General features: G+C 52.6%; 1 protein-coding gene across 5 annotated transcripts in view; it reads left to right on the top strand.

Moving 5' to 3' along the window:
- The window catches only part of FBXL19 (F-box and leucine rich repeat protein 19), an 81,308-nt gene that overhangs the window by 50,110 nt on the left and 10,260 nt on the right, over nucleotides 1-20,938 (top strand). Inside the window, exons 1-9 of one of the 5 annotated variants that reach the window (XM_044936302.2) lie at nucleotides 7,398-7,858; nucleotides 8,157-8,264; nucleotides 8,570-9,419; nucleotides 12,008-12,208; nucleotides 13,566-13,709; nucleotides 13,833-13,919; nucleotides 14,007-14,225; nucleotides 14,719-14,880; nucleotides 16,007-16,518. In XM_044936302.2, coding sequence (XP_044792237.1) covers nucleotides 9,378-9,419; nucleotides 12,008-12,208; nucleotides 13,566-13,709; nucleotides 13,833-13,919; nucleotides 14,007-14,225; nucleotides 14,719-14,880; nucleotides 16,007-16,518 — 1,367 coding nt within the window. In that variant the 5' untranslated portion in view covers nucleotides 7,398-7,858; nucleotides 8,157-8,264; nucleotides 8,570-9,377. Of the gene's footprint in view, nucleotides 1-7,397; nucleotides 7,859-8,156; nucleotides 8,265-8,310; nucleotides 9,420-10,388; nucleotides 10,712-12,007; nucleotides 12,209-13,565; nucleotides 13,710-13,832; nucleotides 13,920-14,006; nucleotides 14,226-14,718; nucleotides 14,881-16,006; nucleotides 16,519-20,938 lie in introns of those variants that run through there. The other 4 variants (XM_045164325.1, XM_025275321.3, XM_045164324.1 and 1 more) reach the window with 4 other exon arrangements.

Raw genomic sequence — 20,938 nt, 5'->3', positions numbered from 1 at the left:
TGTGGATTTGATCCCTGGGTCAGGAAGATCCCCTGCAGGAAGGCACAGCAACCCACTCCAGTATTCTTGCCTGGAGAATCCCATGGACAGAGGAGTCCAGTAGGTTGCAGTCCACAGGGTCAAAAAGAGTTGGACACGATTGAAGCGACTTACCAAACATGCCCCAACCACTAATGCCGAAGAAGCTGAAGTTGACTGTTCTAAAACACCCCCAGGATTTTCTAGGACTGACACCAAGAAAGAAAGAAAAAAACAAAACCAGATGTAAAGATGTCCTTTCCATCATGGGGTATTGGAATGCAAAATAGGAAGTCAAAAGATATCTGGAGTAACAGGCAAGTTTGGCTTTGGAGTACAAAATGAAGCAGGGCAACAGCTAACAGACTTTTGTCAAGAGAACACACTGGTCATAGCAAGCACTCTCTTCCAACAACACAAGAGACAACTCTACACATGGACATTACCAGATGGTCAACACTGAAATCAGAACGAGTGTAATCTTCCGAGCCAAAAATGGAGAAGCTCTCTATACAGTCAGTAAAAACAAGTCCTGGAGCTGACTGTGGCTTAGATGATTGGCTCCTTGTTGCAAACTTCAGGCTTAAATTAAAGAAAGTAGGGGAAACCATTAGGAAATTCAAGTGTGACCTAAATCAAATCCCTTATGATTATACAGTGAAAGTGAAAGTTGCTCAACGTGTTCGACTCTTTGAGACTCCATAGACTATACAGTCCACGGAATAATACTGGAATAGGTAGCCTTTCCCTTCTCCAGGGTATCTTCTCATCCCAGGGGTCGAACCCAGGTTTCCAGCATTGCAGGTGGATTCTTTACCAGCTGAGCCACAAGGGAACCCAAGAATACTGGAGTGGGTAGCCTATCCCTTCTCCACTGGATCTTCCCGACCCAGGAATCGAACCGGGGTCTCCTGTATTTCAGGCAGATTCTTCACTAACTGAGCTCTCAGTGATTATACAGTGGAGGTGATGAATAGATTCAAGGAATTAGATCCGGTAGACAGACTGCCTGAAGAACTATGGACAGAGGTTTGTAACATTGTACAAGAGGCAGTACCAAAACCATCCCAAAGAAAAAGAAATGCAAGAAGGCAAAATGCTTCTCTGAGGAGGCTTTACAAATAGCTGAGGAAAGAAAAGAGGTGAAAAGCAAGGGAGAAGAGAAGGAAAGATATACCCAACTGAGTGCAGAGTTCCAGAGAACAGTAAGGAGAGATAAGAAGGCCTTCTCAAATGAACAATGCAAAGAAATCAGAAAACAATAGAATGCGAAAGACTATAGAGATCTCTTCAAGAAAACTGGAGAGATCAAGGGAACATTTCATGCAAAGATGGGCACGAGAAAGGACAGAAACAGTAAGGACCTAACAGAAGCAGAAGAGATTAAGACCAGGTGGCTAGAATATACAGGCGAACTACAAAAAAGGTCTTAATGACCCGGGTAACCAGGATGGTGTGGTCACTAACCTAGAGCCAGACATCCTGGAGCCTGAAGTCAAGTGGGCCTTAGGAAGCATGCCTATGAACAAAGCTAGCAGAGGTGACAGAATTCTAGCTGGAGCTATTTAACATCCTAAAAGATGATGCTGTTAAAATGCTGCACTCAATACATCAGAAAATTTGGAAAACTCAGCAGTGGCCTCAGGACTGGAAAGGGTCAGTTTTCATTCCCATCCCAAAGAAGGGCAGTGCCAAAGAATTTTCAGATTACACCACAATTGCGCTCATTTCATGTGCTAGCAAAGTTATGCTCAAAATCCTTCAAGCTAGGCTTCAGCGGTATACGAACTGAGAACTTCCAGATGTATAAGCTGGGTTTAGAAAAGGCAGAGGAACCAGAGATCAAATTGCCAACATTAGCTGGATCATAGAGAAAGCAAGGGAATTCCAGAAAAACATCTACTTTGGCTTCATTGATTACTGGAATGCCTTTGACTGTGTGGATCACCGCAAACCATGGAAAATTCTTAGAGATGGGAATACCAGACCAACTTACCTGTTTCCTGAGCAACCTGTATGAGGCTGTTCCTTATTGATAAGGAACAACCGACTGGTTCAAAATTGGGAAAGGACCACAACAAGGCTATATACTGTTACTCTGTTTATGTAACTTTATGCAAAATACATCATGCAAAATGCAGGCTGGATGACCTACAAACTGGAATCAATATTGCCAGGAGAACTATCACAAACTTCAGAGAAGCAGATAATACCACCCTACTGGCAGAAAAAGGAAGAGGAACTAAAGAGACTCTTCAGAGAAGGCAATGGCACCCCACTCCAGTACTCTTGCCTGGAAAATCGCATGGACGGAGGAGCCTGGAAGGTCGCATGGGGTCACTGAGGGTCAGGCACGACTGAAGTGACTTACCAGCAGCAGCAGCAAAGAGCCTCTTGATGAGGGTGAAAGGGGAAAAAAAAAGCTGGCTTAAAACTCAACATTCAAAACACTAAGATCACAGCATCTAGTCTCATCACTTGTAGAAAGGGAAAAAGTGGGAACAGTGACAAATTTTATCTTCTTGGGCTCCAAAATCACTGGGGATGGTGGTGACTGCAGCCATGAAATTAAAAGATGCTTGTTCCTTGGAAGGAAAACTATGACAAACCTAGACAGCATATTAAAAAGCAAAGATATCGCTTTGCTGACTAAATTCCCTATAGTCAAAACTATGGTTTTTCCAGTAGTCCTGTATACATGTAAGAGCTGGACTGACCCTTGCTTAACCAATCAAGTGGAATTCAGATCATCCTAATGGAAGAGAGAGCTTTAGGCAGCTGAGATCTAAGCCCTCAGGGCTTCCTAATATCTGTGTAAGACCAGTTAAGAGTTTAGGGGGCTGCCCTGGGCTTCCCAGATGGCGCTAGTGGTAAAGAACCCGCCTGCCAATGCAGGAGATATAAGAGATGTGGATTCCATCCTTGGGTGGGGAAGATCCCCTGGAGGAGGGCATGGCAACCCACTCCAGTATTCTTGCCTAGAAAATCCTATAGACAGAGGAGCCTGGTGGGCTACAGTCCATAGGGTTGCAAAGGGTCTGACACGACTGAAGTAACTTAGCACCCAGGCACTCTGGGCCTGGGGTGGGGTGAAGGTAAGCACATTCCAGGAAGGGAATGAAGGCAGGAGGCCTAGTAGCAGCTGCTGGAAGAATTACATGAGGATTCAGAGTTTTCCATGGAGCTCTGAAAGAATATTTAGAACAATTTGGAAGAATACAGGTAATTGGAATACAGTATTGTGCAGGAGGCCATGGTCTTACAGAGCCTAGATTTTTGGAAGACTAAATCTCAAATGTTCATGTCTAAATGGACAAAAGCCTGAGGCTCCCAGCTCACTCTGGATTAGGTCAGGAATTTTGCATCATAGCTGCCTAGCATGGGGCTTCCCTGGTGGCTCAGACAGTCAAGACCTGGCCTGCGATTCGGGAGACCTGGGTTCGATCCCTAGGTTGGGAAGATCCCCCAGAGGAGGAAACAGCAACCCACTCCAGTATTCTTGAGTGGAGAATCTCCACCAGCAGAGGAGCCTGGCGGGCTACAGTCCATGGGGTCTCAAAGACTTGGACATGACTGAGCAACTTAACACAGCACAGCACAGCTGCCTAGCATAGGGTTGGACACACAAGATGTGCTTAATATCCATTTATGTGATGTAGCGGTGTGGTCCTCAACCAAATTTTACAGAAGATTTTTAAGATCATTTCTTGATAACTGTGTGGAGTTTCTTTGCAAAGGTAGTCCAGTCATTTGTCTGGTTCAATATTCAAAAGGGTCAAAATGGGAACTTCCTTGGTGGTCAAGTGGTTAAGAAGCTGTCTGCCAATGCAGGAGAAATGGGTTCAATCCCTGCCCCAGGAAGATCCCACATGGTAAAGGGCTACTGAGCCTGAGTGACCCAACTGCTGAAGCCCATGAGCCCTAGAGCCTGTGCTCCACAACTTTTGCAATATTCAAAGCCCCTGCTGCAGGAACACACAGCATCCATCCCAGCTCCCAATCAGAAGGGGCATGCGTGTGTGCTGAGTTGCTTCAGTCCATGCTAAGTTGTTACCGTAGAGGCAGACTCGTTGTGACCCTATGGACTGCAGGCCACCAGGATCCTCTGTTTATGGGATTCTCCAGGCAAAAATACTGGAGTGGATTGCCCTGCCCTGCTCCAGGGAATTTTCCCCACCCAGAGATGGACCATGAGCGCCCTCCATCTCCTGCATTGGCAGGTGGGTTCTTTACCACTAGTGCCATCTGGGAAGCCCCATTAGAAGGGCACAACTCTAAAAAGAAATGTGATCATATCTATGTGATAAATTTGGAGAGGTCTGAGGAAACCTGTATACTGGCAACACCCACTGACAGTAGCAACTCAGCTAGTGTTGCCATCAGACCCTCCAGGGACACTGGACAATGAGCTCTACTGAAGGGTTCTGTGACCATTAGAAGCCACACCCACGGTTGCATGTGTTACCTCCAGAACTTTCATTAACCAGACCCTGGCAACTCCTGTGGAGCCTTGTTTTCTGTGATTACTAATTGCAGGGGTGACTGTCAACCTCTTACAGAGGCATTTTCTGTTCACTTGACCACCATATTTCAGTGTAAATTAATCTCCTCTCTGCTTTTTTTTTTTTAATTTATTTATTTGGCTCTTTGGGTCTTAGTTGTGACATGCAGTCTCTTTCATTGCAATGCACGGGCTTCTCTCTAGCTAAAGCACATGGGCTCAGTAGTTGGAATGCAAATTAGTTGCTCTGTGGCATGTGGGATCTTAGTTCCCCAATCCAACCACTTCACCTGCATTGGAAGGCTGATTCTTAACCAATGGACCACGAGACCTCCTCTCTGCTTTCTGTGTAGTGTCCCATGTGACCAACAAAAGAGCTGCCTCAGTGCATGTCTTATAGTGGGCGCTTGCCCAGATAATCCTCTATGTGACGGCTGTCCCTTCACTAGGAGCCACAGAAAGCTGTGTTTGTCATTAGGGCTGTTTACAGGCATTGCCAGGGAGTGCTAGTGGTCAAGAATCCGACTACCAATATAGGGGATGTAAGAGATGTGGATTTGAACCCTGGGTAGGGAAGATCCCCTGGAGGAGGACATGGCAACCCATTATCCATTCTTGCCTGGAGAATCCCATGGACAGAGGAGCCCGGCAGGCTACAGGCCAGAGAGTTGCAGAGTGGGACATGACTGAAGTGACTTAGCACGCACTCACAGGCATTCTAGTTCTTTTCCTTCCAGGCAGAAAGTAGGAAGAGTTCCTGTCTCTGCGGTTTGAAATTATGGAAGGCTATTGGAGAAGGAAATGGCAACCCACTCCAGTGTTCTTGCCTGGAGAATCCCAGGGATGGGGGAGCCTGGTGGGCTGCCGTCTATGGGGTAGCACAGGGTCGGACACGACTGAAGCGACTTAGCAGCAGCCTGGAATAGTCAATACAATGTGAGCACAACTGTGCTGTGTCACTTCTGGGCAGAAGCTATAGAAGCCAGGCCATGTTTCACCAAGTCCTTCTCCCTCTATTCATCAGTGATTGGATGGTGATTATGGAGGCTCATATCCAGATGGAGACTCTTGGCCTTAATCCCTGGGTACTAGAATGGGCAGACCTCTCCGCACTGACCAACCCTAGACACACAGCATGAGCCCGAAACAGACCTTAGTTGCTGTCAGCCACCCAAACTTGGGTGTTTTTTGTTACTGCAGCATAACTTCACCTGCTCTGACTCATACAGAAGCTATGACCTTCTACACAAATCCAGGAGAGATCTGGATCTTCCGGAAGAGTACCCACTGTTGAAAAGGAACCTCAAGATCAATGGGCTGCTCCCACTCCTGAATTCAATGAGCTCAATCCAAGGTTGTGGATAGTTCTGAGAGCCAGCAGGAGCCCTCCATCCTTTTCCAGCAGCTTCCCCCTGGAGACTGAATGGTGCTCCTCTTTCTGAATGTGGTCTGCAGCCCCAGCCCCTCATATAGGAAACCACCACCACCAAGGGCCATGGACCATCTTTCCCATGGTTCTCAGACAAAATGTGTAAATAAGGTGGACAGAAGACAGAAATTTTTTGTGCAAATGAAAAGAGACGTGCGGGTGCTGTAAACCCGGATTTCACTTACGGCTGAGAAGGTCTGACTGTTGTTTTTATATTTTAATGCCAACGTGGATGGGTTATAGTATTTGCAACTCATATTTAAGTAGGCCTGCTCAGTCATTTCAGTCGTGTCCGACTCTTTGCGGCCATATGGACTGTAGCCTGCCAGGCTCCTCATTCCATTGGATTCTCTAGGCAGGAATACTGGAGTGGGTTGTCATGCCCTCCTCCAGCAGATCTTCCCCAACCAGGGGTTGAACCCATGTCTCCTGCATTACAGGCAGATTCTTTACCACTGAGCCACTGGGGAAACCTCTTTTAAGTATATACAAATAATATCTGCTCATGGTAAAACTGTCAAACTGCAGAGTAGGTTATAAAGTGAAAAGCAAAAGTTCTCCTCTTTCTCTGTATGCAGTCACACTCAGCCATCTCTCTATCCAGCCAGCGAGGGGTGCAGGCACACCGTCCGGCCCTGAGGTGCTCTCTAGAGTGTGAGAAATGGCCTTGACCTTCAGTAGGCTTATGTTCAGGTCTCAGTTAATGAAGTGGGGCCAGTAGTGCTTCTGCTAGGACTGAAGCAAGCTGGATGGGGACTGTGTGGATCTAGCGAGTACTTGTCTCATCCCAAAGGGGCACCCACTGTTCTGCACCAGCTGTTTCTTGTTCAAGGAAACAAAGAATGCAGACTCAGTGCTGCTGGATTCCAAGTGAAAGAAATGTGTGGTTGCTTTGCCAAACTTAACACACAGAGGATGGACATGATCAACTGGCAGATGCTATAGTTCTGAAGGTGGGCTCTGAGACCTTGGGAATCCTAGCTTTTTTATAAAAAATTATTTCATGATACTAATTATTTTTCAATTCTATATTCCTTTCTAAACTTCATTCATTCATTTATGTATTATTTATTTTTGGCTGTGCTGGGTTTTTATTGCTGCATTCAGGCTTTCTCCAGTTGTGGCGCGGGGTACTCTTTGTTGGGGTGTGCAGGCTTCTCCTTGGGGTAGCTTGTGTTGGTAGGGAGCACTGGCTCTAGGTCCTGGGCTCGGTAGCTGTGGCGCTCAGGTCTTTTTTTTGTGCATTATGTGGGATCTTCCCAGACCAGGGTTCAAACCCGGATCTCTTGCATTAGCAGGTGAATTCTTTACCGCTAGACAGACCCCCAGAGAAGCTCTGAATCCTAGCTTTATCACTCAGTCATTCCCAGTTTCCTCATCTATAAAATGAGATTGTTACAGGATTCTTAGGAGGATCAAATGAGATGCTGAAAGCACATAAGAGACAAGACTTCATAAAGCTTATATCTAGGGGAAGAGTCAAATGAATCTCATCTGGGAATGACACACATGAAGGCTTCTTTGGGACACAAACCTGAAAGATGAACAGTTTAACTGGGTGCAGCGGTGGGAAGGGTGGAAGCAAAGAGCCTAATCGGTAGAGGGACTGGCTCCAGAAAAATCCCTGGGGAATCATGCAAGCCAAACTAAAGCAGTGAGGCAGAAGAGGAAACAATCTTCCGGGAGTCAAGGATTTCCTAAATACACTGCGAGCTAGAAGGAGCCTCTCAGTTCAGCCTGAGGCCAGTCGCTGCAAATTTAGGACTTCACATCTCACCAGCCAGCCTGCGTTCAATTCCTTGCCAGAAAAACCACAATCACCAAGTCTTCTGCAGGGCCCTAGAACCACAGGGGTCGAAAGTGAATAGTTTTGCAGGCAGAGGAGGAAGATTAAGAAGGCAGCTAAGAAGGTACTGTGGTAGGAAAAAGGCCCATTTGCCTCGGCAGCTGAGGTGTCTAGCGGGGAGGGGGAGGGGGGAGCGGCGAGGGGGCGGGGGTGCCTCCAAGACTGGTTGGGCAATTGGCAGCGCCCACAACTTCAGGTTGAGGAATCTGATCAGGTTGTTGGACCTCAGTCAAACGGGGAATGGCCGCCCCCTAGCAGCAGTAATCGGTAGTGGACACCGAAGGACCCAGATGAGGGGCGGAGGGAGGAGGGGGTGCGGCTCAAGATAGGGTAGACGGCCTGGCACAGTTTTCTTCTCACAGGAGCTAACTCCTTCCGGCATGATGGACACCTGGGATCCCAAAACAGCTGGGCTGGAAGGGCCCTCGAGAAAGGAACTGCCAACACGTGCCCTGTGTCAGGCCCTGAAGGTGGGCATTTTCGTGAACATTGTCATAACACTGCTTCGAGGTAGGTATCGTTATCCCCATTTTTCAGATGAGAAAAATCGAGGTTTGGTGACTTCCCAAGGAGGGGTGGGGATGTTGTATGACTCCAGAGCCTTTTCCCTGGAGCTCTCTCGACTTGGAAGCTACCGATTCTCTGAGGTTTGGGGGAACAAGCATCAGGTGTGAGGCGCCGAAGCTTTCCAAGGGACAACAGCGTGACAGTACTCTCGGCAAGAACCACGCCTCCCTTGTCGCCACAACACTGATTACTGTTGCTTTCCTTTAAGAGCCTTCCCCTGAAAGATGAAGTCCTCGCCACACGAGGAGGTGGACATTATAGATTCCTGGATCTCTCGGACGTCTTTTCTCCCTCACCCGCATTGATCCCCACTGGCGACAGAAATTCTTCCCCTCCACTAGCGAGTCAAGGCACGAAACTACATTTCCCTGGAGGTCGTCAGAAGCGGGTGGCGAGGAGAGAAGGAAAGAGTCTCTCCGTTTCCGTCCGCTCTCAACGTGGACTGTCGGTGGTGATACACATTTCAATAGTGCACGTCCTTTCTGTGTTGAGCTAAGGAAGGGACTACGTCCCCCAGAAGGCACTGGCGCAGAGGATGTGCTAGCCTGCCATGTTTATTGTAGTCCTTTTCCCTGTTTCCACAATGAGTAGCCTTAGTGCATGAACCATAAGTCCCAGGTCACCTTCTCCCCTTTCCTCCAGCGGCCATCTTTGCTGGTAGACCCCGCCCCTTTCCCTTTCCATTGTCTGGTCGAAGATAATATAAGGGAGTCAGGAAGACTGCAACTCCCGTCAAGCTTTGCGCCAACAGGAGGGGAATTTCGATATTACAGGCGGGTGAGGTGCCAAGGTGGTAGAGTGAGGCGACCGCGAGAGGCTCGGTTGCCTGCCATTTTCATGGTAGTCTCCTTATCCTCCTGGTCCTGCCATTATTAAGGAACTCTAGAAGGTTAGGAAACTACTATTCCCATCGCACCTCATAAGGTGGACTACTAATCAGGTGTACGCCCCTCTTCCGCCATCTTGATTGTAGTCCTCGTTCCTTTTCACCTTTCCATTGTTCCTGAAGAGTAGAAATGGCAGCGGGAAGGCAGCAGATGGACTGCGAGTCCCGTCAGGTACCACACACGCGGAGGGTTGTGGACAGGAGGGCGTGTGAGTGCCTGGGAAGGAGGTCGGGCCGGGGTAGAAGGCCATCTTGTTTGTAGTCATCGTTCCCACTCCTCTACGCTCTGCAACCCGGAGCCTTGGGGCAACCGGACTATAACTCCCGGCATCCTCCACTCCCTGTTTGGCACGTCCTCCTCCATCGTGTTTGTAGTTCCCGCTGACCCCAGCATCCTATTGTTCCCACGGTAGCACCAGCGCCCGCAGGACTACTTCTTCCGTCGTGCCCTGCGCATGTTAGTCCTGTAAAGAGGCGGTGGGGGAAGGAGGGGGCAGGGGGCGGGGTTCCTCTGGGAGAAGGAGGGAGTAAAGAAGAGGAGGAGGAGGGAAGGAGGAGGGAGGGGAGGGGAGGGGAGGGGGAAGAGGAGGAAGGAGGAAGGAGCTCAGGAGGGATGAGAGAGGCGGCCAGGGCCCCGGGCCGAAGCAGCGCGGGGCCGGGGGACCAGGGGGGCTGAGGCACGCCTATTGCCCCCTCCCCCTTTTCCTGTCCCCTTCCATCCTTTCCTTCTACCCTCCGGCTTGAGCAAGGGGATTTATTCAAATTTTATTTAAATCTCTATCTCCTGAGGGTCGCGCGCTGGGGGGAAGGGGAGAGGGCGGGGGCGCGCGCAGGCTGGGGGGGCGGGGCCCAGCAGCTTCCTTCATCCCCCTCTGCTCGCCCCGTAGCAGTAGCGCAGGGGGCCGCAGACCAGGGGCGGGCCCAGGGGAGGGGGGCAGGTTACAGGGACCCCCCCCTCCCCGGGAACGGGCGGTGGGCGGGGCTTGAACCCCGGAAACGGTGGGGGGTCCCAGGCCTGGCCCTGGACCCCTGGGCAGTGGGCATCGGGAAGGGGCCAGTTAAAGGGCCGGGGGCGCTGGGGAGAGGCGGGGCGGGGTGGGGGGAGGGGAACTGGGACTCGGACCCCCGGACTGAGTGGGGCCCGGGCAGAAGCTGTGCACCCTGCGCCCGAGGAGCCCCCGTTGGCCTGGGGGGACTGAGGGACTGAGCCCCCCAGAGCAGGACCTCCCCCTGGAAGGGCCGCGCCGCAGCCCGTGGGAGGGCCTTGCCCCCGGCGCCCCCCATCTCCATTCGCCGCCGTCCCGGCCTCCGCCGGAGGGAGGGGCCGAGCGCCCTCGGGGGGCCGTGGACCCCGGCGTTCTGAGCGTTCCGCGCCCCGCGCCGCCCGGCCCCCCCGCCGCCGATGGCCGCCGACCCGCCGGGAGCTGCCGAGAAGGGAGAGATGGCTCCCGGGACACGTGTGAGGTGGGTTCATGCGGCTCCTCCTCACCCCCAGACCTGGGCAGCTCCCAGTCCCATTCATCCTCAGCCCGGCCTCTCTCTACCTTGCCCGCCCCCAGCCTCACCCTCTCTTAGCTCCAAACTCCTCATCTCCAGCCCTCTTTCCTGTTACCTCTCAACCCTGGGGAACTGGTCTTCCTTCCTAGACCTTGCTTCCCCTTGCAGACCCCCATCCCCGCCTGCAATTGCAGCCCTCCAAGGCCCCTCCCCTGGAGCGCTGGAGGGCTCCTTTTCCCCCATGGATGGGTCTGGAAAGGAGGAAGCTGGGGTAAGACTCTGGATATGAAGCGAGCCTCCAGGCCTGCTGAATCTGTGCGGGATCTTGGAGGATCTGGTTTGCCTGGGAAGAGGAGCCCAAGGGATTCCAGACAATTAGGGATGGAAAGCAGCTTGGGAAGCTGGGAGGCAGGGGGCGGTGCACATGAGCCCATCTTGAGTTCTATGGAGATGTCAGGCTGGATTCTAGATTCCCAGGGAATCTGGGAGATTGCCCAGGTTGACCTGAGAGACCCATAAGGAGGCTGTGTTGGAGCAGAGGGAGCTCTGTGGGGAACAGAGTTGAAATTTGGGGCCACGGAGGGCTTCAGAAGCAGCGTCTGAAAGAAGGTCTGTGAGCGCTGGGACGTTGGGCAGCCTGGTGGATCTTTAGGGGTTAGATTGGGTGAGCAGGTTCCCATGAAGGTGAGGAGGAAATCTAGGCTTTAGCAGAGAGGACTTGGGTGTTAGTAGCTTTTGAGAGAAAAGAGAGAAGTCTGGAGTTGGCAATCAGGAATCTGTGGGGATCTGGGAGGTGAATTTGGAGTGTTTCAGCTTGGGGAGAGCCGGGGATGGAGCACATTTGGAGAACAGGGGAAGAGTTGGGACCTGTCTCAGGTGACTCCACAGACAAGGAGCCCTGGTTTTCCCGGGAGCTTTGCTGTGGGGATGTCGGTGGAAAGGCCCTTTTCCCTCTCGGTGTCGCTTCATCCTCCCTGGGTCAGGCGCGGGAGTCTGGAAGAAGTGTTAGAGTAGGAGTGAGGTCAGGAAGCTAGTTCTCAGGGCTCCCGGAGGAGCCAAGTGAGCTGCTTCAGGAAAAGGGTGGCCTTGCCTAGAGGGATGGGGGTTCCCCTGACCCCCCGCAGGAGGGGCACCTCCTTGTTCCTTGTCTCCCTGGGTAGGAAGGCAAGCTCTGGCTGCCTAGGAGTCGGGGGAAAGCTGCCAGGAGTCTCGCCGGCCAGGGTCCCTGTGGACCCCCCTGACCTTGCCACCCTCCACACACAGCCCTCGGCGTTGCTGACGCCCCCAATGTCGTCGAGCAGCCGGGGGCCGGGGGCCGGAGCGCGCCGACGCCGAACCCGCTGCCGCCGCTGCCGGGCCTGTGTGCGAACTGAGTGCGGGGACTGCCACTTCTGCCGAGACATGAAGAAATTCGGGGGGCCCGGGCGCATGAAGCAGTCGTGCCTGCTGCGGCAGTGCACTGCCGTGAGTTCTGCCCCCGCTGCAGGGGGGCACCCTTCCCCAGCTGACCTCAGCGCCTATCTGGGGGGCTGGGGGTGACTCCAACGAGGGTCATGTCAAGTTGCCATAGATTCGCTCATGCTTCACTGGCTGGTTCACATATCCGCCAGGCCCATTTCTGTCCTCAGCTTCAAGCTGGGGCCAATGTTAGGGTCCACAGAGGAATCCCTCTCACACCCTACCTTCAGGCCTTTCCCAACTTTCAGAGGCAGAGACCCGCAGAAAGCTCGGGCTCCCTTGGACCCCCTCCCCAGAGCCAGGAATGGGTCTTTGCCTTCTTTGGCCTCCTTTTCACCTGTGAGAGTGGTCTCGGATTTGAAGCTAGTCTTACCCACTGTGTGACCTTGAGCAAATCACTGTGACCCTCAAGGTACCTTCTCCGTGAAATGTTTCCTTTGTTGAGTTGTAAAGGTCAAACAGCATGGATAAGAAGGTACCTGCTGCCAGGCGCAGCACATAGTAGATATCTAAGAACCACGGGGTTGTGCCGGCCTTCCTCATCCTTAGTACTCCCCAGTGCTCCTGAAGTGGGCCTTTACCAGTAGCTTTGGGACCAGCTGCATCCTGCTCTCCCTTTCTGCCACCACCTCCCTTTTTCCCTGCAGTCACCCTTTCCTGGTTGGTCTCTTTGCCTCACAGCCCCTCCCTGTTTTTCCTTTGTCCCCTGACCCTTGCCTCACTTTTCTTCTTCCCCACCTGCTTCTTCCCTGAGCCTGCCTCACAACCTTCTTGATATGACTCAGTATTACCCCTGATTTTTTTCCTAAAGTCATATTGTCTGATAGCTGCTCTCCCTTCCCTAAGATCAGTCAAGTGCCCTTAGTGTTCCCAGGGTTCTTGTCAAAACCAGGTTCATTGTGGGGTCCAGGGCAACCCCCATACGCTCATTGAGGAAACTCAGACTCACTCCAATCTGTCGCTGTGTTCCCTTCAGCTCTCTCTAAGTATTACTGTCACCTTGGCCTATAGTCTTCCCTTCTTTCCCAAAGCCAGCTACGTCAGGTCACCCAGGCCCTGGATTCAGATGCAGCTTTCAACAGTGACAACTGTGTTACCAACTGCCTTTTCTGCATTATCTCATTTTTATGACAGTTCTGCGAGGAAAACTTCCTAGCTCCATTTGACAGATGGAGAAACTGAGACATAAGGGGGTTAAATCAGTTCAAGGTCATACTGCCGAAAAGGAACAAATTCAGGATTTGACCCAGCTTGCCCCCATGGGTTTTAAACCTTATGTTGCAGCTTGCTGGGGTCCCCAGAAAGAACAGTTTTTCCCCTGTGGCTTGCTTTTGGGGTCCCTGACACCCCCTTTCCCCAACAGCCTGTGCTCCCACACACAGCTGTATGCCTCTTGTGTGGGGAGGCTGGGAAGGAGGACACAGTGGAAGGAGAGGAAGAGAAATTTGGTTTGAGCCTCATGGAGTGTACAATCTGCAACGAGATCGTCCACCCTGGCTGCCTGAAGGTGATGGTCCTGGCGACCCTGGAGGCCGGGGTGGGGCTCAGACTGTCGGGGAGTAAGGAGCTGGGGTAGGATGCCTCTTGAATTTTTTGACACCTGACATCCACTCCCTGCCTCTGTCTACAGATGGGGAAGGCTGAGGGTGTCATCAATGCAGAGATCCCCAACTGCTGGGAGTGCCCTCGCTGCACCCAGGAAGGCCGGACCAGCAAGGTAGAGGCTTGGCTGGGTGCCAGGCTCTGGGTAGGCGGGAGATCGGGGGTTGGTGCAGAACCTCACCCCCAGCTTCCATCTCCCCAGGATTCAGGTGAGGGACCAGGCCGCCGCAGGGCTGACAACGGCGAGGAGGGCGCCAGCCTGGGGAGTGGATGGAAGCTGACGGAAGAGCCGCCGCTTCCACCACCTCCACCCAGGCGCAAAGGTCCCTTACCTGCTGGGCCCCCCTCAGAGGACGTGCCTGGGCCCCCCAAAAGAAAGGAGAGGGAGGCAGGGAATGAGCCCCCTACCCCAAGGAAAAAGGTGAGCCAGGGAGCATGCTCATTTGATCCAGCCTAAGGGATTTGGGGAGCTGTAGTCCTGTTGCTTTTGGGGAGAACCTGGGACATTCAGCTTCATGGGTTCCCCCCAGGGGTTGTTGGGAGATGTAGTTCGGAATTTCAGGTGGGAGGATGGCGCATGTTCAGTGTGGAGGAGAGGTACAGGTGAGAAGCTACTGGTGCTGGACAGGGAAGCTTTGGGTGTTTTAGGGAGGAGGGAGAGAGCATGCTCAAATAAGCTGCTGCAGAGGAGGAAGGAGGGGCTGGAAAAGGCCTGAGGGGGAAGAAAGAGGAGATGAGAGCATGCTCAGTGAGCCAAGACACTGGTTACCCGATGAGCATGCTCAGAGATCTCCCTGAGGTGGGGGCTTCTGGGATTTGTAGTCCTAAAAGGTGAGCATAGATCTTAGTTTTGTGGACAACCAGGGGTTAATGGCGTTTCTCCCTTGCCCCCTGTCTCCTTCTTGCCCTGGTAGGTGAAAGGAGGCCGAGAGAGGCACCTGAAGAAGGTGGGTGGAGACGCCTGCCTCCTCCGAGGATCGGACCCAGGCGGCCCCGGCCTTCTGCCCCCCAGGGTTCTGAATCCGAGCCAGGCTTTCTCGTCCTGCCACCCTGGGCTCCCTCCCGAGAACTGGGAGGTGTGCCGGGGACCTCCCTCCCCTTCCCACTTTCCTTTGCCCCACCCTCTATCCTGGAGACAGAGATCTGTCCTTTCCTGCCTACCTTGTCCTACCCCAGCCCCGCTTGGCCACGATGGGCAGGCAATTGGGCCCCTGGGACGAGTAGAGGGGAAGAGTGGGTTGGGGCCAGGCCACAAGAGCCCTGGACTTGCCAAGAACCCTTGGGGTATCGTTTAACCCATTTGCCTCATCTTTCCAAACCTTTAAGGGGAAAGAACTGAATTCAAATCCCTGTTCAACCATTGCCTTGCTGATTGGTCTTGGCAACTTATCAGCTGCTCTGGGCTTCAGTTTCCTCGTCAGTGAAATAGAAATGATACCACTTCCTTTACCCGGTCTATGCCACAAAGCTGTTTAATGACATTAAATGAGCTTTGTAAACTGCAAAGGGACTAGATTTGAGGGAAGTAAGGCCCAGAGAGGTTTGAAGACTTGTCCAAGGTCACATAGCAAAGCTGGCATTCAGCTGTCACTTTGCACTGACACATCAGATGCCAGGGTCTGCTTGACTGCGCTCAGATTCTTCCTCTGCCATTTGTCAGATTGTCACCTTGGGCAAGTTCCATAATCTCTCGGAGCCTACATTTCCTTATATCTGGAAAGAGTGGCCCAAGTTGCCACTGCATCCCAGCGCTCTGAGGATGTCATGAGTCAGCGAGGGTGGGAGGCTCCACCCAGGCCCGGATGATCACTGTTACTCTCGTCTCATTGCAGAGACGCTCACAGTTGTTTGGTCCAGCTTTCTGTGTTATAGATGATGAGAAAGGGGCTTCCCAAGGTCACAGAGAGAATTGATAGCCAGGTCAATATGCAAAACTAGATCTGTAACTGTTCTCCACACCTCACTGCTTTTGGAAACTCATAAGCTATCGAGACACATAAGTCTTTGAATTCTTTGCATCAGCACCTTCCTGTGACAGATAAGGAAAGTGAGAAGTCCAGAGGAGCATGACTTGACTGAGGCCCCACAGGGCAGGAACTCAGGACTGTCCCTCCGGCTATTCATCCCCCCAGTGACTCCTCGAGGGTCGGGGGTGGGAAGGCAGGTGCCAGGCCCTAGAACAGCCTCCATCTCTCCCTGCAGAAACCAAAGCCGCCTTTGGCCTCTGCTGAGGGCCCGGCGGTGCCTTCCCCGTCACCCCAGCGGGAGAAGCTCGAGCGCTTCAAGCGGATGTGCCAGCTGCTGGAGCGGGTGCCCGACACGTCCTCGTCCTCCTCGGACTCCGACTCGGACTCCGACTCATCAGGCACATCGCTGAGTGAGGATGAGGCTCCTGGCGAGGCCCGGAATGGGCGACGGCCAGCCCGGGGCAGCTCGGGCGAGAAGGAGAACCGCGGGGGGCGGCGGGCTGTGCGCCCTGGCAGTGGGGGACCCCTCCTCAGCTGGCCCCTGGGCCCCGCGCCCCCACCCCGGCCCCCGCAGCTGGAGCGGCACGTGGTGCGGCCCCCACCTCGAAGCCCCGAGCCCGACACGCTGCCTTTGGCTGCTGGATCCGACCACCCCCTGCCCCGCGCCGCCTGGCTTCGTGTCTTCCAGCACCTCGGGCCCCGAGAGCTATGCATTTGCATGCGAGTGTGCCGGACTTGGAGCCGCTGGTGAGTGGCCTGGACAGGCCTGGGTTCCATTGCCCCACACGCTCCTCACTCGCTGGGTGACCTGCAGCAGGTCCCTGAGCCTCTGGGCCGGGTGCTTGTACTGATGATGGTTCTGTAGGGTGTACGTGCTGTAGTTGGTACTTCTGTATTGATGTGTACAGGCTGCTTTTGATTTAGTTGCTCACTGAACCCTCACAACAACTCTGTGAGGTGGGTACTATTATCCTCATTTTCAGGGGAAGCTGAGGTCAAGGTCATGTGGAGGGAAACAGTAGAACCAGGAATTTGAACCTAGTCCTTCTGGCTCTAGAACCTTTCTCCTTAAAATTGTTACTTATAAGTGTTTAATATGTGCCAAGTATAGCGCTGACTGCTGTACCTGCATCCTCTCACTTGCTTTTCACCTCTCTCTGCTGCTGCTGCTGCTAAGTCGCTTCAGTTGTGTCCGACTGTGTGACCCCATAAACGGCAGCCCACCAGGCTCCCCTGTCCCTGGGATTCTCCAGGCAAGAACACTGAGGACAGTCTTATTATTGATCCTACTAACACATAAGAAGGGGCCTCCTAGGTGGCTCAGCAGTAAAGAATCTGCCTGCCAGTGCAGGAGCCTCAGGAGACTCAAGTTCGATCCCTGGATGGGGAAGATCCCCTGGAAGAGGGCGTGGCAACCCAATCCAGTATTCTTGCCTGGAGAATCCCTTGGATGGAGGAGCCTGGCGGGCTACAGTCTGTAGGGTCGCAGAGAGTGGGACACGACTGAAGTGACTTAGCATGCATGCATGCACACCTAAGGAAGCCTGTTATGGGGCTTCCTCACTTCCCACTGCAGAGGGCATGAGTTCAATCCCTGGGAGGGAACTAAGATTCTGCAAGCCATGTGTTACAACCAAAAAGCAGAAAGCCCTTTGCTGACTGGCCCCTGCTCCCCAAGTGGCAGCCATATTTGGGCCTCCTGATAATGCTTGGAACTTCTTTGTGGCCTGGAGCTACCACCAGCACCCTCCACTTACCCTCCTCTCATCTCCCCACTGCTTCCTGAGTCTTGTTTCTATAGGAATGTGGGTCAGCCTCTCCAACCCCTGGTCTTACTCTTCAGTCCTGTCCCTGACAACCCCCACCCCCACCTCTCCACCAAACTCCTCCAACACTACCCCCACACCCCTAAAGAGCACATAGAGGCTTTCTGCATGTTGACAAGCCTTCATTCGTTTTCACGGTCCCATGTAAGCATTTGGGGCAAATACTGTATCTGTTTTATCTTCATGTTCTCAGCACAGGACAAAAGATAATAATGTGTGTTAGTCGCTCAGTCGTGTCCAACTCTTTGCCAACCCCATGAACTATAGCCTGCCAGGCTCCTGTCCATAGAATTCTCCAGGCAAGAAAATTGAAGTGGGTTGCCATTTCCTACAGAGAAGGCAATGGCACCCCACTCCAGTACTCTTGCCTGGAAAATCCCATGGACGGAGGAGCCTGGTGGGCTGCAGTCCGTGGGGTCGATAAGAGTCGGACATGAGTGAGTGACTTCACTTTCACTTTTCACTTTCATGCATTGGAGAAGGCAATGGCACCCCACTCCAGTACTCTTGCCTGGAAAATCCCATGGACGGAGGAGCCTGGTGGGCTGCAGTCCGTGGGGTCGATAAGAGTCGGACATGACTGAGTGACTTCACTTTCACTTTTCACTTTCATGCATTGGAGAAGGAAATGGCAACCCACTCCAGTGTTCTTGCCTGGAGAATCCCAGGGACGGGGGAGCCTGGTGGGCTGCCGTCCATGGGGTCGCACAGAGTCGGACACGACTGAAGCAACTTAGCAGCAGCAGCAGCCATTTCCTTCTCCAGGGCATCTTCCCAACTCAGGGACTGAACCCCCGTGTCTCGGATTGCAGGCAGATTCTTTCCCGTCTGAGCTACCAGGGAAGCCCAAAGGATAATGTAGGTGCTCAAAACACATTTTATTAAGTGAGTAAATCCAGGTTTTTTCCCCAGACCCTTCCTGTGGCCCGGGCATCCTGTTGGGGTGTGCACACATTAGTTGATGTGTCCCTCATACTAACAGCCCTGTGAAGGGAGATCGTGAGAGACACTCGAAGTCACAGTGCAGTCAGTGGCTGACCTTAAACCCCAGTCCTTTTCCTTAGGATTCTGGTGTACTTGTTCATACTTGCTGGTCTGTGGAGGCTACAGAGCTACGAGGAGGGGAAGACAGGCTCTGGAGATAAATTACCCATAGTTGAATCTTTTTTTTTTTTTAATGCCTTTGTTTGTTTGTTTGTTTGTTTTGCTTCGCCAGATTTTAGTTGTGAGCTCTTACTTGGGGCATGTGGGATCTAGTTCTCTGACCAGGGTTTGAACCTGGACCCCCAGGAAAAGTCCTCCATAGTTGAATCTTTCTCTGCTGAGCTGTACGCAGTCAGGCTAGTTCCTTCTCTGTACATCAGTTTGTGCATCAGTGTCTTCATCTGTTAAAACGGGAACCAAGGCATTTACTTCATGAGTGTTTTTGTGAGCTGATACAACAAAGAATCGAGGACTGTACCTAGGAAATAGAAACTTCTTAGTGCCTTAACAGCAATCATTATCACTGGTTCAGCTACAAATATTTACTGAAAGCACAGACTTTTAACATTCTGGGAACTCAGATCTGTGCCCTTGATGAGTTTTCAGTCAACCTGCCACATAATAGAAACAAGTAGTTACAGCAGTTGCTGGGATCACCTCCTCCGCCTCTAGTAGTCATTGGGGAAACGTTTGCCAAGGCCTCTTGGTCAGGGCCAGCCCTGTGCTGGATACATGGGACCCAGAACTGATGAAGACCCAATTTCTGTCTCAAGGGGAGACTCGTGACTGCAGGTGGACGAAGCAGAGAAGCTGGACTGGATGGTGGTTTTCTGCTTGGGCCTAGGAGTCTAGTCTCCATGGGTTTCTCACCTGTGACTCCTGTACTTCTTGGATGAGTGGCCATGGGTGGATTGCTGTACCTATCAGGGCCTCAGTTTTCTTATCTGTACTCTGGATTCATATCAGTACCTAGTAGGGATGAAATGAGGTGATTTTAGCACCATCGCTAAAGGGTGCTAAATGCTCAACAAAATGGTGGTTTTGGATGAGCAGAATAAGGGTAGGGCTGACCAAGGGCCTGAGAGGGCACAGTGGGACTAGTCCAGAGGCTCTGTCAACCTGGGCACAGAGGCAGGGCCTGTGGGGATGAAGAGGAGGGACAGGAGTTGAGACTTCTTAGGAAGCAGGATGACTTGGATTTGGTGACTAAATGGACGTGGAGGCAGTAGGGTGACATGCAGCTGGGTTTCTGGTCCATGAGCCTGGATGGGCAGCAAGATCATGGCACAAGCTTGGGAATACTTAGCGGGAGCAGGTTCCTGGGTCAAGCCAAGTGCTCGCATTTGCTAGGTTTGGTCTGAAAGGCCTTTGGGCCCATCAGGCACTAACAGGAGAGCACCTGGAGGTACAGGTCTGTTGCTAAAAAGAAAGATCCAAGTTGGGGAGTTTTTAACCTATAGATAGCAGCTTCAAGGAAGAGGCCAGAAATCAGTGTCAGCACTTGTGAGTTAGAACAGCCAGAGACTTGGAGGGGATTGGGAGCAGAATGTGTCCTGAAGGAGAGATTGAGGAGGGAACAGGGGTGGGTGTTGGCGAGAGGTCACGGGAGATCAAGGACCAGAAGCGTCCATTGGATTTTGCTCCAAAGAGGCCTGGCTGTCTTCTGCTGTGCTGGGGGGGGGGGGGGGGGGGGGGAGGGCACTGGAGCCAGGTTGCCTGGAATTGAGGGTGGACTTGATCTGTTTGTTCTCTGCTATGTCCCTAGTTTCTAGGATACCCGACATACAGGAGGTACTGAAAAAACACTTGTCTAGTGAATGAAAGTGAGGAAATCGGGTTGAAGTGTGAAAAAGAGGCAGCGAAGGTGGAGCTGGATAGAAATTTGTAGGTGGGAGAGCAGGAAGTGCAGGCTTTCCCGTCGGATGGCTTCCATCTTCTCTTGGAAATGGCAGGCACAGTGATCTGCCTAGGTCGGGAGGGTGGTGGGGTCGTAGCAGGAGGCAAGGCCTGGGGGAGTTGCGGAGTCCCAGGGAAGAGGGGGGAGACTTCGCTGGAAATGAGCAAGGAAGGCACTACACTGCCTGGTCAAGGCAGCTGGACTTGGGACTAAACACTGATGGACGCATGGAAGGACCTCAGTGCCAGCAAGGAGCCCAGAGAGCCGATACGGAAGAAGTGGCTTGGGTTGGAGCCTGGGAAGCTGTGAGGTCCTTACGGGTAGCAGTTTTGGCTGGTCTAGCTCTGTGGCCCCAGAGGGCCTCTGCAAGAGGGAGGTTTTGGACTCAACTTTGGAGGTGGGCTGAGTTGGTCAGGGGTGTCTGGAGTCAAGGGGAAAGGGAGTGGGGTAGGGCATTTGG

This window comes from Bubalus bubalis, chromosome 24 (genome assembly GCF_019923935.1).
Source record: "Bubalus bubalis isolate 160015118507 breed Murrah chromosome 24, NDDB_SH_1, whole genome shotgun sequence".
In the NCBI taxonomy this organism is placed as follows: domain Eukaryota; kingdom Metazoa; phylum Chordata; class Mammalia; order Artiodactyla; family Bovidae; genus Bubalus; species Bubalus bubalis.
Note: the sequence above shows the minus strand (reverse complement) of the source record. Positions and strands in the feature narration are given on the sequence as shown.